The sequence below is a fragment of the Elephas maximus genome, chromosome 1 (genome assembly GCF_024166365.1).
Source record: "Elephas maximus indicus isolate mEleMax1 chromosome 1, mEleMax1 primary haplotype, whole genome shotgun sequence".
In the NCBI taxonomy this organism is placed as follows: domain Eukaryota; kingdom Metazoa; phylum Chordata; class Mammalia; order Proboscidea; family Elephantidae; genus Elephas; species Elephas maximus.
This window is the reverse complement of record NC_064819.1, coordinates 416,958-433,434: the sequence shown is the minus strand read 5'-3', so window position 1 is coordinate 433,434 and position 16,477 is coordinate 416,958. Positions and strand designations below refer to the sequence as shown.

General features: G+C 41.5%; 1 protein-coding gene across 6 annotated transcripts in view; it reads right to left on the bottom strand.

Moving 5' to 3' along the window:
* PHLDB2 (pleckstrin homology like domain family B member 2) overlaps positions 1–16,477 on the bottom strand; it is a 333,291-nt gene that overhangs the window by 77,451 nt on the left and 239,363 nt on the right. For all 6 annotated transcript variants that reach the window (XM_049875765.1, XM_049875785.1, XM_049875770.1 and 3 more), the window contains 2 exons: positions 11,045–11,188; positions 8,986–9,123 (listed from right to left, as the gene is read on the bottom strand). In XM_049875765.1, the coding sequence (XP_049731722.1) occupies positions 8,986–9,123; positions 11,045–11,188 (282 nt within the window). The remainder of the gene's footprint in view (positions 1–8,985; positions 9,124–11,044; positions 11,189–16,477) is intronic.

The following is a 16,477-nucleotide window of genomic DNA, read 5'->3' as shown; positions in this document are numbered from 1 at the left end:
AGCAAAAGAGAAAGGAAGGAAACCCGAGAATCAGAGAAGGAACCAGACTACAGGACCAACTGTCTCCATGAAACACGCTCCCCCTACCTTGAGACCAGAAGACCTATAGGGTGCCCAGCTACCACTACCGAATGTTCTGATCAGGGTCACAACAGATGGATCCTGACAGAAAGGGAGTAAAATGTGGAAGAGAACTTCAAATTCTCAAAGAATTAGACTAACTGGACCCGAAGACTGGAGGAATCCCCAACACTACTGCCCTGAGATACTCTAAACCTTGAGCTGAAACTACCCCGTGAAGTCACCTTTTAACTAAATTGCAGGTTAGGTCAAAAAGTAAGGAATATCATCCTCGAGAACTGCACTGTTTTAACAAATTATCTACATGAGACCGAATGGACAACAGCTTCTCTAGAGCATGATGAGAAGGTTGGGGGGCAGGAGACTAGTTTAATGGGAATGAAACAACTAGAACAGAAATAATGTGAATGTTGACACCATGTGAAAAATGTGACCAATGTCCACTGAACGGTAGGTGTGGAAATTGTTGAATGGGAACCTGTTTTGCTGTGTATACTGTCACCAAAAATACAATAACATTAAAAAAGAAGTACAAATCTCCCCCCTGCCAAAAAAAAAAAATCTCTCTAGGTGATTCTAACGTGCAGCAGAGTTGAGAACCACCGACTTAGTCACCCAGGATTACGAGCAAGCAAAGACAATTAACTACAATTTGACTTTTCTAATGCAGGCACAGGGCATTAATATAGGACCCACCAAAAATTGTTCTTAAAATACCTGGTCTTCGCACCTTCACCTCATGGTTAAAAAGGCCTCTCCTTCACGTAACATCCCAATTGTAAAATTTTCACGTTCAAATTAAATGCCTAAAGCAAACCAAATGAAAACTGAACTGTGACAGATCCCAACATCCAATGTGCATTCAGAGAGAGGTGCTGCATTTCAAGGTCAAATGCGAACGACTCTTTTTCTAACCATACAAATGGTCAGGAGTGGTTACAAGTTTACCGTAAGTAACTTGAATGTGTCTACAAGGAACTGTCGATAATTTTAAATGATCTTAAAAATCCATTTCTTTTGCCAGATTTTCTGGTTAGAAAGAAACATAAGTTTTCTCTCTTCTAAGCGGTATTCTTGACGGAAGGAACTACAGTTGAACTTGTCAGCTCTACTCAAATTCCAAGGGTCCTAGAGCATCCTCACTGCTCTGCTCTTCCCAGTCTGCAGCACTCTCAATATCGTATCACACAGAAAATTCCTGAGCACCAATGATAAAGTCATTTCCCCGCTGCAAGCGTGCAGTATCGATAAGTGGGTATTCAATGTTACTCTAAAAAGATGTTCAGCTTATTAGCTTATAAAAACCCAGTGCCACCGAGTCGATTCCGACTCATAAAAAAAAATATATATATATATTTTTTTTTAGCAACCCTATATAGGGTTGCCAAATAAAATACAAGACACCCAGTGAAATCCATATTTCAGATAAACAACTTTTTAGTGTAAGTATATTTTTTTTATGTCCCAAATATTGCATGGACGTAATGACAGTAAATTTTTTTTATTGTATATCTGAAATTCAAATTTAACTGACTGTCTTGTATTTTTATTTGCTAAATCTGGCAATCCAATTTAGTCTGATAAAGCTTTTCTTAAAATTTAAGGCCCATCTTTGTAATTTCCAAACTGTTCACACAAAACCCAGCATACAGTGGACACACAGGCATGTTTCATAAAACACTGGTCAGGTTTAGATGTGCTGCAGTGACACGTTAAAATCCATCATCCCTAAACCACCATTTTTAAGGTAGGTCCATCCAAAGTCCTCTCCATAAGCCCTAAGAGTCCCTTTCCTTTCAGTCCCTAAGCCCTGGAGGGATTGTTGGGAGGCAAGCAACCTCATGGGGTCAGAGGTGAAGCTACTAGTTTAGGCCCATAATCCTTTATCGGAAATTCTTTAGGTCTGATATGTTTTGAATTTCAGAATATTCTATTCACATACCAGATATTACATACCATGTTCATTGAGGTCTGGGGCAGCACTCTGAAATCAAACACATCCTTCTCTCTGCAGCTACATTTACAAATAGCCAAGCTAAGTGTGAACATCAGTTCAAGTCAGGTTTTTGCAGTCGACTAAGTTTTGGTGCCAACCTTACAAAGGACTTTTTTTTTCCTCCAAAAATTTTTTGGATTTTGGAGCTGCCGAGAAAAAAATCTCTTTTCCAGAACTTCTGGATTTTGGAATTGCACAAGATCGTGGATATGTGTCCACAAATGTTGATTGCCGAGACCCCATTCTCTGCCTAGCTCTAAAAAGACACAGCTTTATATTTCTTTTTTAGGATTTTTTTTCCTTTGGCTTTGACATTTTCATATACAAGTGAGGGATGTTTAGTGTAGAAAAATGAGAAGATCAAGAGTACAGATTTATGTAATTGAATAACCACCACAAAAAAATAAGCCTAATTTGGAATCCCACTGATTTAATCCCCAAATCCCACGCTTTATTTCCACTTCCTTTAACCAGGGAGCAGACTTTGAAATGTAAGAAAGATGCACGGTAAGGGCTGGGCCCCTCTGGACACTGACCGTGGCTTGGCAAAGGCTCTGCCTGCAGAGGCATTAACACCTTGCTGGAGAATGCTGGGCCAGGTTCACTGTCTCCCCTTGGCTCTCAGGAGGAGGAAGGATGGATGGGAAGGAAGTGACAGGTGTTTTGGCAAGATAATAATAGGGATAAAATTAAGCCATTTAATGCACAATGCTATACACTTTTCTGTAGAGAAATCAGAAAGTCAAATAATTGAAGACTTCACTCAGGAGCACAATGTGTGGCACTGAGTAACTGGAGCTTCTGTTGTCACCTTTAAATGTCTCGCCATCAAAGCAGCGGGCCAAGATGGTGACAAGTAATGGCAACGTATCTGTGCGAATATACGCAAATATCTCCCCTCAAACAACAGGGTGCTTTCAGCTTTATAACTGGCCTCTAGGGAATGCAAAGGCTCTTCAGCGAGAAGATTTTACTGAATTCCAGTACAACGTACTTCTGATTTTTGTCTGCTAACTTGCAGAGATGAGACACAGATAGTCCAAAAATCGTGAAAACAGGAAATTTTTTTTAATGTTGTCAGAAATAAAAGAAAACTTACACAAACATCCAAACACACATCTCTTCTCAGCAGCTGCGTGAGCTTGGCCTTTGGCCGTGGAGTGGGGTGGGGGACAGGGAAGACATTAGTTCCACAAGCCTCTGCCCAAAGTCAGCTTCATGGTTTCAGCAGCTTCCCACTCTCAGTCACCAAGCCCATTAAATTAAGGCAAAACCGTTTACTACAACAGAGGTAACAATCCCTCTCCTTTCACTCGGCCCTAGAATACATGGCGGCCTCTTTAGGCAACACTTTACCAAATAAACATCCCCTCTGTCCCTCCATGTTCATGCTCAAGTTAGACACTTCCATTCATCCAGGGTACATCCATGTTCATAGCGGCTCTCTCCATGATGCGCCTACTGGCTAAGAACACAAGGGGCAAGTGGCAGCTCGGGCCACATGGGAACAGGCTTACTGATGCTCTTGACAGTGTTACCCCTAACGGCAGTGAAAGGTCTGCCCAGGTAATCACAGAAAAAATGTTCAATAAATATATGATGGAATACGTAATTTTATGTTGTGAATATAATTATTACTATAGCTTATATTTTGTATGGTAATATACAATAGGAAACCCTGGTGGCGTAGTGGTTAAGCACTACGGCTGCTAACCAAAGGGTCAGCAGTTCAAATCTGCCAGGCGCTCCTTGGAAACTCTGTGGGGCAGGTCTACTCTATCCTACAGGGTCTCCATGAGTCGGAATCAACTTGACAGTACTGGGTTTGGTTTTGGTTTGGTTTTTAAGATATAATAAAATTAATCATTTATTATATATACTTATATGTATAGATAGATAAAGAGTGTCCCTGGGTGGTGCAACAGTTACTGCGCTCAGCTGCTAACTGAAAGGCTGGCGGTTTGAGACCACCTAGAGCCCAGAGGCACCTTGGAAGGAAGGCCTGGAGATCTACTGAGATATTGACCACTGAAACCCATACAGAGTACAGTCCAACTCTGACACACATGGGGTTGTCCTGATTTTGGAATCAGCTCAACGTTAATTGGTTTTATATAATTTGTGTTTATACGTATATATATGTAGTTGTTGTCTTGTACTGTCAAGTTGATTCTGAAGACAACCCCATGTGTTACAGAGTAGAACTGATTTATACTAAACATTTAAAATAGAATGATAGTTCTCAAATCAATTAAATCAAGACTTGTCTGGAGAAGCAAGGAAACCATGTTAGTAGTTTCACGCCAAGGTTAGAACTCTGAGGTATTACTGAACTTTTTTTCCTCTGACTCGAGACCTTATCCCAAAAAATCTAGAGTCAGACTTACAGGATGTACTACTGATATCTGAATCTGAGCTAGCCCAAGGGATACCTTTTCAGGCTTTGGTTTTCTCATTCCATAGTTTGTATATGACAACAGCAACAGGTGTATGGGAAAGGAAACATGATCCAGAAGGGCAAAGGCCACTTCCTCCTTCTGTCTTACGCTCTGGCTCTCCTGGCAGCCTGATTACTGGGCACACAGGCATGTGCACGCGGGCAGACCGTCACAGCTGTCCCGACACTTGGCCACACGTAGCTCTTGGGCAGGTGTCTGGCTCAGTGTTTCTGCTGAGGCCCAGCGTGGACTAGCCACCAGCAGGACATCCAAGGACAATATTCACAAAACACACTTGCCAGTATTCTGGCACTTACTTAAAAAAAAAAAAAAATAGGGCCGGATAAAAGAGGGGTAATAGTGCCATATTTCACAGGCTAGAGAGGGAGTAAATATCTTGGAAGCACCCAAACAAACAAATTACAAATTGAACTACATAAAAGAGGAAAAGAGCAACCAGGAGAATGCACTCTAAACTGGAAAGGGCTAGTAGGGCTTTTCTGAGGACCAACACTGAGCAAATCTGGGCCCTACAAGACAGATCAGACAAGCATGGAAGATGGGGAAGGGAATTCCAGGCAGGGAAACAATGTCTATAAAGAAATGTGGGGGCTGGCGGTAGGGGTGGATCTTCAACAAACAGAAAGAAGGCCAATGTGAGAGTGGTGTAGAAATGGGGAGAAGGGAGACAGAAAAGCTGGAGAGGAAGGCAGGTGACAGACGATCGTGGTGAGAATGCAGGTTTTATTTAAAACACAGTGGGCCACACACCAGAGTGATGTGCTGTAATTTATATATTTTTTTAAATCACCCTGGCTGCTGTGAAGAGATGGATTGAAAGGGAAATGGAACTAAATGGGGCTTAATGCGAGTCGATGGTGATTGAGGGGAGAATGCTGTCAGTGGAGATGCGAAGAGGTTGAAGTAATTGAGAAGTATTTTGATAACCGACTGGATGTGGGGGTGATGGACGAAGAAGGATCAAGACTGACTTCCAGGTTTCTTGTCTAAGCTTCTAGGTGGACAAAGAGGCAATTTCCTGGACAGGGAAAAGTGAAGGAAGAACAGGTTTGGAGGTACGGTTCCCACAGGAAGGGTAAAAACAAGAGCTCATTTATGGGCGTGTTCAGCTGGAAATACCTGTGAGGCATCTGAGTGGAGGTGTCAGGCGGCTCACAGGATATGAGTCAGAAGTTCCAAAAAGGGCTGTTCGCTAGAGAGAGATGTGCATTTGATAGTCACCAGCACACAAAAGCTATCTGAAGCCAGGGCTATATATAAAAGAATGTGAAGATACAAGAGAAGAGGGCACAAGTCAGAGACAAATACGAGTGTGTCATGGATTGAATCGTGTGCCCCCAAAAATGTGTGTATCAACTTGGTTAGGCCATGATTCCCAGTGTTCTGTGGTGGTCCTCCATTTAGTGATTATAATTTTACACTGAGAGGTTTAGGGTGGGATTTTAACACCACCCTTACTCAGGTCATCTCCCTGATCTCAGGTAAAGGGAGTTTCCCTGGGGTGTGGCCTGCACCACCCTTTATCTCTCAAGAGATAAAAGGAAAGGGAAGCAAGCAGAGAGTTGGGGACCTCATATCGCCAAGAAAGCAGCACTGGGAGCAAAGCATGTCCTTTGGACCCAGGATCCCTGCACCTGAGAAGCTCCTCGACCAGGAGAAGATCGAGGACAAGGACCTTCCTCCAGAGCCAACAGAGAGAGAAAGGCTTCCCTGGAGCTGACATTCTGAATTTTGATTTGTAATGTACCAGAGTACGAGAGAATAAATATCTCTTTGTTAAAGCCATCCACTTGTGGTATTTCTGCCATAGCAGCACTAGATGACTAAGACAGAGTGGTTGGATAGAGGCTAGGGAACAAGCAAAGGAAACTGAGATGGAAAATCAGAGCGATAAGTAAGAAAAAGAGACAGAACCCCCAAAGAAAGCGTGCACAGGGGGCAAGGGCAGTGGTGGGAGTGCACTCGGGAGTCACTCCCTGTACTGAACACTGCTCGGGAGCAGGCAAGAGGTCACAGAGGACAGGAAAGCACCCGGTGAGTTGGACAACATGGTCTTTAGTAGTCTTTAGAGCAACTTTGATGTAGCAGTATGGCCTAAGCCAACTGAGATGGAAGGAACGGTTAACTGGGATATGAGAAAGAGGAGACGTAGTATACTAAGAGATCGTTTGAACTGTTTGGACATGATAGAGAAGAGAAATAAGGTGGTAGCTGCAGGAAGTTTATTTATTTTTAAAAATAATAATAGATTATTTTTAATAATAATGTTGGTGTGCCTATAGGAAGGGCCCAGTAGAAAGGGAGAAGTTGGGGTGTGAGGGGTGGAAGGACTGAACGCCTTGAGAAGGTGGGATGGGATGACACCCAGAGCACATCAAAAAATCTCTAATGGGAGGAAAGAGCCTTCTTTAGTTGTGAGAAGATACGGTGCTTTTTAATTTCTCAGGGAAGGAAGTGGTGAAGTCATTTCAGAACCAGTGGGAGAAAAGTGGGCCAGAGGTTTGAGCAGAGTGAAGGTATGAAATAGTTGTGTCATAAAATAATAGAATAAGCTTATTTATTCACAGAGTAGTGCTGCCAAGCAGCACCAGGTCTTGATTTGAGTTGGACTGTTGTTATGTAGTAATACCATTCAAGCCCTGGTCCTGTTTCTGTTTCTACTTCCCTTATCCTCCTCTGGAGTCCCTCACGCAGAGCTGGCATCTGCCATTTTTCACACCTCATGATGACAGACAATAATCCCACCTTCCAAGACCAACTAATCCTCTCACAGCTGCATGAGCTGGTTCCATAATTCAAGCTGCCAGCAGGCCCTGGTCCTATGGATGGCCTTCTTTAAGCCACCAAAACAATAACAGAAAAGATGGACGTGGCCTCCCTGATTGTGTCTTCCACACTCCTGGACTTCCACCTCTACCTTAGGCCTAAAGAATATAACACAGCTTTCCCCGTGAAGTGAGATTTGGCACTGACTTGACTCGCTTTGCTTTTGTGTAGAATCTGATGCTAATGACAGACAAATAGCATGGATAGGCTACGCAACATGTGGCCACACAAAGATAAATAACTGCCTGCGTGAGGAAGGCAGACGGACTCCCAGGGAACATGGTAGCTCATTCCTCTGTTCCAAAAGTTCTCCATTATGACATAAATAGTATAATAATAATAAGTACCAAAACAAGACATCTGATGCCTTCCACAAAAGCTGCTTGCTGTATCAGTGCAAAATCTCTGAGAAGTATCCGCTGTGACCTAGATGATCTTCCTATACTAAAAAATTAGAAAGTGACTCCCTTCCTTGGTTTTGCACTTTTAAAGAAAAGTATACTTACTACCCAAATGGATTCTTTACTCTCTTAAATTCTGGAGATAGAACGAGCATTCATAAAATGTAATATGCAAAAGCCATGCCGTTGAATTTTGCCAAGCAGGCAACCAAGACACCAATGTGTAACTTTTAAATTGACTTCCATTTCCGAAGACATCATTTCAAGTTCATTCTCTGGCACTGAGATCAAATGCCCTTATTTATAGGTCTTGAACAAAGAAGAGCCTAAAAAGGAAGCCACATTTAGCAGAAATTCTTTACATACATTAGCACCAGAACTTACTTAAGTTGAAACTTTTTTTTCCTTTTCTTGGCTGAGGGGAGACCATGGTGAGCAGGGACCGATGTGGTGAAGCTCTTTTGCTTTTTCTTTCCTACACCAGAATTTTATTTATTTGGTTTAAGTCAGCTAAAACTAACTCCAAATGGGAAAGGAGAGTAATGCAGAGTATTTACCAGGAAAAAATGAATAAACAGACAAAAAACTCAACTACCACCCTCTACTCTAAGAACTACAAGTAATATTTCATACTCTCCCTAATAGCTATCAGCTAACATTCAGGTTGTGGCCTGAAAGGTGTAGGGAAAGCCTTTCCCAAGGGGACCGTCAGCTGCGTTTCACAGGCAGTTTGTACTTGGCAGTGTGTGAAGATCCTCCCAAAACATCAAGGCTTTGTTCAAAGAGCGGTACACTTGCACTGAAGACAATGACAAGGCAGAACAGATGAATGGCTCCCATTCATCTTTTTAACAAACAGAAACATGAAAAGAAACAAGGCAACCATATCTGAATATGCTTAAGCCATGCCTACAGGACACCAGCAGTTAAGACAGAAAAGCTAGTGGGAAAAAGCAGGTCATTCGTTTCGAAGACCATCAGCTGCTGTGAACATCGGCTCACAAGTTACGTGCGCTCCGCTCTCTCCACATCTCCTGCTCAGTACCTCACGGCTCTTCACTTGTAACAACTTACCTAATCTGGTGACTTCTCTCTACCACCACCATCACCAGGAACAAGGCACGCAAATCCAAAATAATGGTCATTCCACTCAACGTTTAAATTCAGTCAAATGGTACCACCATATTGCCATAAAAGTTGCATTCAGATAGAAGTTTCTTACCTTGGTCTTTTCACCGACAATGTTCTTTTCCAGTTCTGTTATTTTCTGGTTTAGATGATCCAAAATCTCTTTCTCCTTCATAAGTTCAGCTGTTTCAGACTTCTGTTCTCCATCTAAAAGCGCGCATTCCATATCCAGCTGACGATATAAAACAAGAGTTCAGAAATGTTTTCCTTTCTCAGAAATTCTCACCCGCCCACCTTAGGATGCATTTTCAGTAGCTACAAATTTCAAAAAATAATACTATATCAGTCAGTATTTTGTGACTTAGAGAACACCCCAGAGAGTCATATGAGACTCAGGGCTTAAATAAGAGAGCCGGAGAGACCAAAACATAATTGCTAGGAAAGTTAGTTACCACTAAATTTTTCTACTATCACTCCTTTTCTGGTTATTTCTCCGTGATATTTTGCCTATTTACCTAAACTCAGGCCCCAACTTGAACCATCCTGGGAGCAGTCATGTCTTTCTTTGTCTCTAGACCAGGAAATGTGAAAGTTACACGCAACCCAGCATGCAAGGCCTGCATTCCTAGCGATGCCAGCAGGAGGGACTTCCAAGGTCTGTGAGTAAGACAACAAGTGAGCAGGCCCCTTACCCTGGGGGCTGTCTGTATCATCTGTGATATAGACATGCAGGCCCCCCCGCCCAGGCAGAATAAGTTGCTCCTTCTCGCTCCATGGAGGTAACATAAGAATTGTCACTGACTTTCTTCTATTATAGTTATAAAATGTATGTCTGTCTCCTTTTTAGTTTGCAAACCTGTAGAAGGGTGAGTCTATATCTGAGTCATGTGTAAATCTCTCCAGAGTGCCAGCATGATGTCTGATTCTTAGTAAGCATGCTAAGAAAATGTTTGTTGGATTTGAACTCAAACACCCAAATCCAGGTTGCCTCAGCTGACAGAGCTTGTGGGGCAAGCCAGAAAGTATACATTAGTTAAGACAAATCCAGGTATACATAAAGTACATTAAAGATGGCTTCGCATACAACTCAGCAATGAAAAGACCAACAACCCTGCTCCAAAATGGGCAAAGGACATGAAGATATACAAATCGCCAACAGATACATGAAAAGATGCTTAACATCATTAGTCATTAGGGAAATGCAAATCAAAACTACAATGAGATCTCACTTCATGTCCACTAAGATGGCCATGATTTAAAAAAAAAATGGGTGTAGGTGAAGATGTGGAGAAATAGGAACCCTCATCTGTTGTTGGTGGGACTGTAAAATAGTACTGCTGTTGTGGAAAACAATCTGATGGTTTTCCACACGGTTAAATATAGAATTACCATATGATCCAGCAATTCCACTCTTAGGTACATACCCAAAAGAATGGAAAGTAGAAACAAACAGATATACGTACACCAATGTTCACTGCAGCACTATGCACAATAGCTGAAAGATGGAAACAGCCTAAATATCCATCAATAAATGAATGGATAAACAAAATGTGGTACATACATACTGTGGAATATTGCTCAGCCATAGAGAAATGAAGTCCTGATACATGCTACGACACGAATGAACCTTGTAAACATCACGCTGAGTGAAATAAGACAGTCACAAAAGGACATATATTGTATGATTCCAGTAATATGAAATATCTAGAACAGGCAAATGAATACAGATCTAAGGAGGGAGCAAAGGGGACTCCCTGCTTAGGAGACAATGAGCTTCTGTGAAGGGTAATGGGAAAAGATGGAAGTGGACCATGATCATGGTAGCACAACATGAAGAAAAAAATTAATGTCACTGAATTATACCCGTGAAGATTGCTGAAATGATGAATGTCTTGTTACATCCATAAAAACCACAATTTTTAAAAATGGCTTAACGTGTCTATCTCACCCAATTTCAGAAAAAAGAAAGGAAGAAATGTAAAAAACAACGGCACCTGCACCCTACACACGGTACCCATTCGACAAATGTTTGCTCATGTCAACAGCTATGGAGTTAGCCTGTAAGGCCAGTGCCCTCATGAGACTCAATATTTTTAAATCAAAGGAAAGAAAGAAAATGGAGAGGGGGGCAAAAGGGAACTTGTGGTTTATACCTCTCTGGAAGACTCATCCATCTGGTCATTTATATCTTTGATTTTTTGTTCAAGTTCCTCGAGGTTGTTTAGAATTATGATCCGGGTCTCTTCCATTGCGGCCAACTCCTGAGTCCTCTGTTCTTCGCTTACACTCTCTGGGGTCTGTGATTAATCAACACAGTAAAGAATTATTCACACTTCTCTTACAATATTTCCCAACTTATAAACCAGTCACAGGCCTAGTATTTCACAGCCTCCATGGCCAACTGGATTCTGAAAGCACTTCTGTGATTCTTTAGTTGGAGATCTAAGTGCATTATCCCATGAAGACAATGTCACACTCTGCGGTTAGGTTCTTAGGTTAGCTCATACAACCAGTTTCATTTACAAATGCATATTTGTGTTCTACAGATGAGGAAGCTGTAGTCCACAGAGACTGAACTGATTTCTCCAAGGTAGAGATACGCAGATGACACCACCTTGCTTGTTCAAAGTGAAGAAGACTTGAAGCACTTACTAAAGACGATCAAAGACCTCAGCCTTCAGTATGGATTACACCTCAACATAAAAAAAAACCAAAACCTTCACAACTAGACCAACAAACAACATCATGATAAACAGAGAAAAGATTCAAGTTGTCAAGAATTTCGTTTTACTTGGATCCATAATCAACACTTACAGAAGCAGCAGTCAAGAAATCAAATGATGCACTGCATTGGGCAAATCTGCTGCAAAAGACCTCTTTAAAGTGTTAAAAAACAAAGATGTTACTTTGAGGACTAAGGTGCGCCTGACCCAAGCCGTGGTATATTCAACTGCCTCATACGCATGCAAAAGCTGGATGATAAATAAAGAAGACCTAAAAAGAATCAACACCTGTGCTTATAGTGTTGGCAATGATTACTGAATATACCATGAGCTGCCAGAAGAATGAACAAACCTGTCTTGGTAGAACTACAGCCAGAATGCTCCTTAGAAGTGAGGATGGCGAGACTTTGTCTCACTTACTTTGGACATGTTATCAGAAGGGACTAGTCCCTGGAGAATGACATCATGCTCGGTAAGGCAGAGGGTCAGCGAAAAAGAGGAAGACCCTCAATGCGACGGACAGACACAATGGTTGCAACAATGGGTTCAGGCATAACAATGATTGTGAGGATGGCACAGGACCAGGCAGTGTTTTGTTCTGTTGTACACAGGATTGCTGTGAGTTGGAACCAACTCGACAGTACCTAGCAACAGAGAAAGTTCAGCAGTATAGAACTAAAGCCTAGACAGGGGTCTCTTGTGCACAAGGCTACCTTCATTATAAGCTCCATAATATCTCCCATTTCCAAATGAGTAAACCTCTTTTCAAATTCTCCTGAATCTCTAGCTATAGTGTTGGTTCCCCTGTTAGGATTATCTGCAAAAGAGCATTCAAGCTTATTATTTACTTCTCAACACAAAGTTGAAGAGCAAGGACAAGCTGCACTTGGCCTTGTCTCATTGAAATGTTTCATAAAGTAAAGAAGCAGAAAAATACAGGCTTTATCATTTTGGTGACCCTCAAAATAATTTAAGAAGTACACACTAAATATTAAGTTAATTCATATTTCATTTTTTGCTAGTGGACTGCTGTCTTTGCCCTGCAAAGCCTTGTTCCTATATAATGTTTAAGACACTAGTGGGGCCACAGGGACATTTGTGATCTGAAACAGGACACTGGCTACCATTTGTAAAATTATCTCATGGAATAGCTGAGGTCCCTGGAATCAACAAGGAAGAAATTAAATGAAAGAGGGATGGTTGTACCCATAACCAGAGTATGACAAATGTCCAAGGGAAGAAAAGAACACTGTCGCTCATACCCACTGCCAAAATTGGACAGTCTATTGTTTAAGGTCCCTCTTAAACCCCCATGAGGTTACACTGAGTTGGAACAGACTTGATGGCAGCTGGTTTTATTATTTAAGAAAAGAATATAGTGATTTGAAAATAGTCTCTTCTTTCAAGAAATTCAGTCTAGTATCTTAGATATCATCTAATGGTGGTATTTCTGTAAGTTAGGTGTTTTAAATTTAAGGAATACCGATGTTGGCATATCATTTATTTAATTTTTATCTTGCAAAGAAGTAATTTTTTGGATCAGTGAGTCAATAACTACACAATTTCCCAACCGGAAATCGAAAACAGGAGCCCGGACAAGCAAATTATTGAAGATGACTCACTAATTACTGAAAGGAATATTCAAATTAAACACAGAAACCATTAAAATTCAGTGCCCCTCACTAAACTCACTGAATTTATTTTATAATCCTCATAATTTTAACATATCTGTCATATTGTGGGAAACCCAGGTGGTGTAGTGGTTAAGTGCTATGGCTGCTAACCAAAAGGTCAGCAGTTTCCGCCAGGCATGGAAACTCTATGGGGCAGTTCTACTCTGTCCTATAGGGTCGTTATGAGTTAGAATCGATTCGACCGCAATGGGTTTGGTTTTGGTTTTTGGTCATATTGTGCCCTTCGTTTTTACCCTAGTTTGCTATTCCTTAAGGAGCTTCGATGATTGAGAAGTATCTCAGGTTTGTTAGAACAAAGCTATGCAGGCCTCCCAAGTTCTGACATTTAGCTTTTTAATTGTCATCTTAAGTCCAGTATCTTATCGACTAATAAAACAACTGCTGACCTTTCCATCACAGACAATGACTCTCACTGCCCTAATACTTAGGTGCCTGCTGTAGGCCAGGAGGAAGGCCTGTAACAGTGAATGGCATTCCAGAATCACTGCCAAGTAATCCTAGCAGGAAAGCCTCCCCAGGGCCAGTATCCTGCTGGGTCAATGGCGACACTACATATTAGGTTTCAACTTCCAACGTGGTTTAAAAATATTTCTCCCACTGGTGGGAGCAGAGAATTAAAAACAACAACAACAACTGAACAATCTGCAAAACTAGAAACTTTATAAGTAAGTGGGGGGTAAAGATAGGTAACAGTGGAAATTACAAGGATCTGCAACTGACTAGAAGAGATCCATGTTCATGCTCGTTCCAAAGAAAGGAGATCCGACAGAATGTGAAGAGTACCGCACGATACCAGCAATATCACATGCAAGTAAAATTTTGCTGAAGATAATTCAAAACCAGTTACAGCAGTACATCAACAGGGAACTACCGCAATAACAAACTACGGAAAAGGTTTTAAAGAATGGAAATTCCAGAACACTTAATTGTGCTCATGCAGAACCTGTACATAGATCCAAGAAGCAGTCATTCGAACAGAACAAGGGGATAGTGCATGGTTTAAAATCAGGAAAGGTGTGCATCAGGGCTGTACCCTTTCACCATGAGCAAATAATAGGAGAAACTGGACTATACGAAGAACGGGTCATCAGGATTGGAGGAAGACTCATTAACAACCTGCAATATGCAAAAGACACAACCTTGCTTGCTGAAAATGAAGAAAAATTGAAGCACTTAATGATGAAGATCAAAGACCACAGCCTTCAGCATGGATTACACCTCAACATAAACAAAACAAAAAACCTCACAACTGGACCAATAAGTAACACCATGATAAATGGAGAAAAGATTGACGTTGTCAAGGATTTCATTTTACATGGACCCACAATCAACACCTATGTTGTCAAGAAATTAAACAAAGTATTGCATTGGGCAAATCTGCTGCAAAAGGCCTCTTTAAGTGTTAAAAAAGCAAAGATGTCACCTTGAGAACTAAGGCGTGTCTGACCAACCCATGGTATTTTCAATCACTTCATATGCATGTGAAAGCTAGACAATGAATAAGGAAGACAGAAAAATAACTGATGCATCTGAATTCCAGTGTTGGAGAAGGATATTTTTTAAATATACCATGGACTGCCAGAAGAAGGAACAAATCTGTCTTGGAATAAGCACAGCCAGAATGATTCTTAGAAGCAAGGATGGTGAGACTTTATCTCACTCACTTTGGACATGTTGTCAGGAGGGACTAGTCCCTGGAGAAGGACATCATGCTTGGTAAAGTCAGTGGGTCAGCAAAACAGAGGAAGACCCTCAACTAGATAGACTGACACAGTGGCTACAATGATGGACTCAAACACAGCAACAATTCTGAGGATGGCACTGGACTGGGCAATATTTCTTTCTGTTGTACACAGGGTCATTATGAATTGGAACCAACTTGACGGCACCTAACAACAGCAACAACACAAGGATCTGCATAACCCAGTCTTCAGAAAATTTATCACAATACCAAAAAAACACCAAACCCGTTGCCGTCAAGTTGATTCCAACTCATAGTGACCCTATAGGACAGAGCAGAACTGCCCCATAGCGTTTCCGAGAAGCACCTGGTGGATTTGAACGACCAATCTTTTGGTCAGCAGCCATAGCACTTACCACCATGCGACCAGGATTTCCTTATCACAATAGGTGTAGTTATTTAATAATAGACTAAGAGGCTGTTTTTAGCAATAGATGTCATCTGGGAAATGATTGTGTTTTCTCTTTATAAAATGCAAAATCTTTAAGAGGCTGCCTGAATCTCTGATTTGCAACAGGATGGGGTAAGACTACTATAATCTCGTTTATTAACCAAAGGATAAAATCAAATACAAAGCCAGGGATATATTATCCATTAAATAACCTTTAGTTTTTATGGTGACAGAGAAAGTTGAAATTTTAAATATATTCCCATCATTTCAACTTATCCGGTATTTTCTCACAGCAGAATTCACTAAGTGGTACAAATCGTTAATGTACCTGGCTGCTAACTGAAGGGTTGGAGGTTTGAGTCCACCCCATGGCACCTCAGAAGAATGCCTGGCAACCTACTTCTTAAAAACCAGCCATTGAAAACCCTATAAAGCACACTTCTACTCTGACACACATGGAGTCATCAGAGTTGGAATACACTGGAAAGCAACCATTTCTCACAGGAGTGGGTACAATTTCACTGACAGGGTGACATGTTTTAAGAAGCACTTTACACCTCCATAACCAAAACCAAAAAACCCGTTGCTGTCGAGTCAATTCTGACTCACAGCGACCCTATAGGACAGAGCAGAACTGCCCCATAGAGTTTCTAAGGAGCACGTGGTGGATTCAAACTGCCGACCTTGGTTAGCAGCTGTAGCTCTTAACCACTATGCCACCAGGATTTCCAACGCCTCCATGTACATCCCCAAATATGGGATCACTGAGGTAACATGATCCAAACAGAGAAAGGGGAGAGCAGGCGGGTGAGATATTTTCCTCCTGGCCATTTTTTTGGGCAGTTACCTTCTCACAGACCTTGTGCATCCAAAGGAGGTGTGGGTGCAGGGATTTTATGCTACAGGAAGAATTATTACTCGAAAAGAGACGTGTGAACTACGCTAACATCAGCTTTTACCTCAGGTAGTGGTGGTTCAGAAAGAGCCGTTAAAATCAGCAAACATCCAAATTCATTCACTTTTTTTACTGTTAGGTA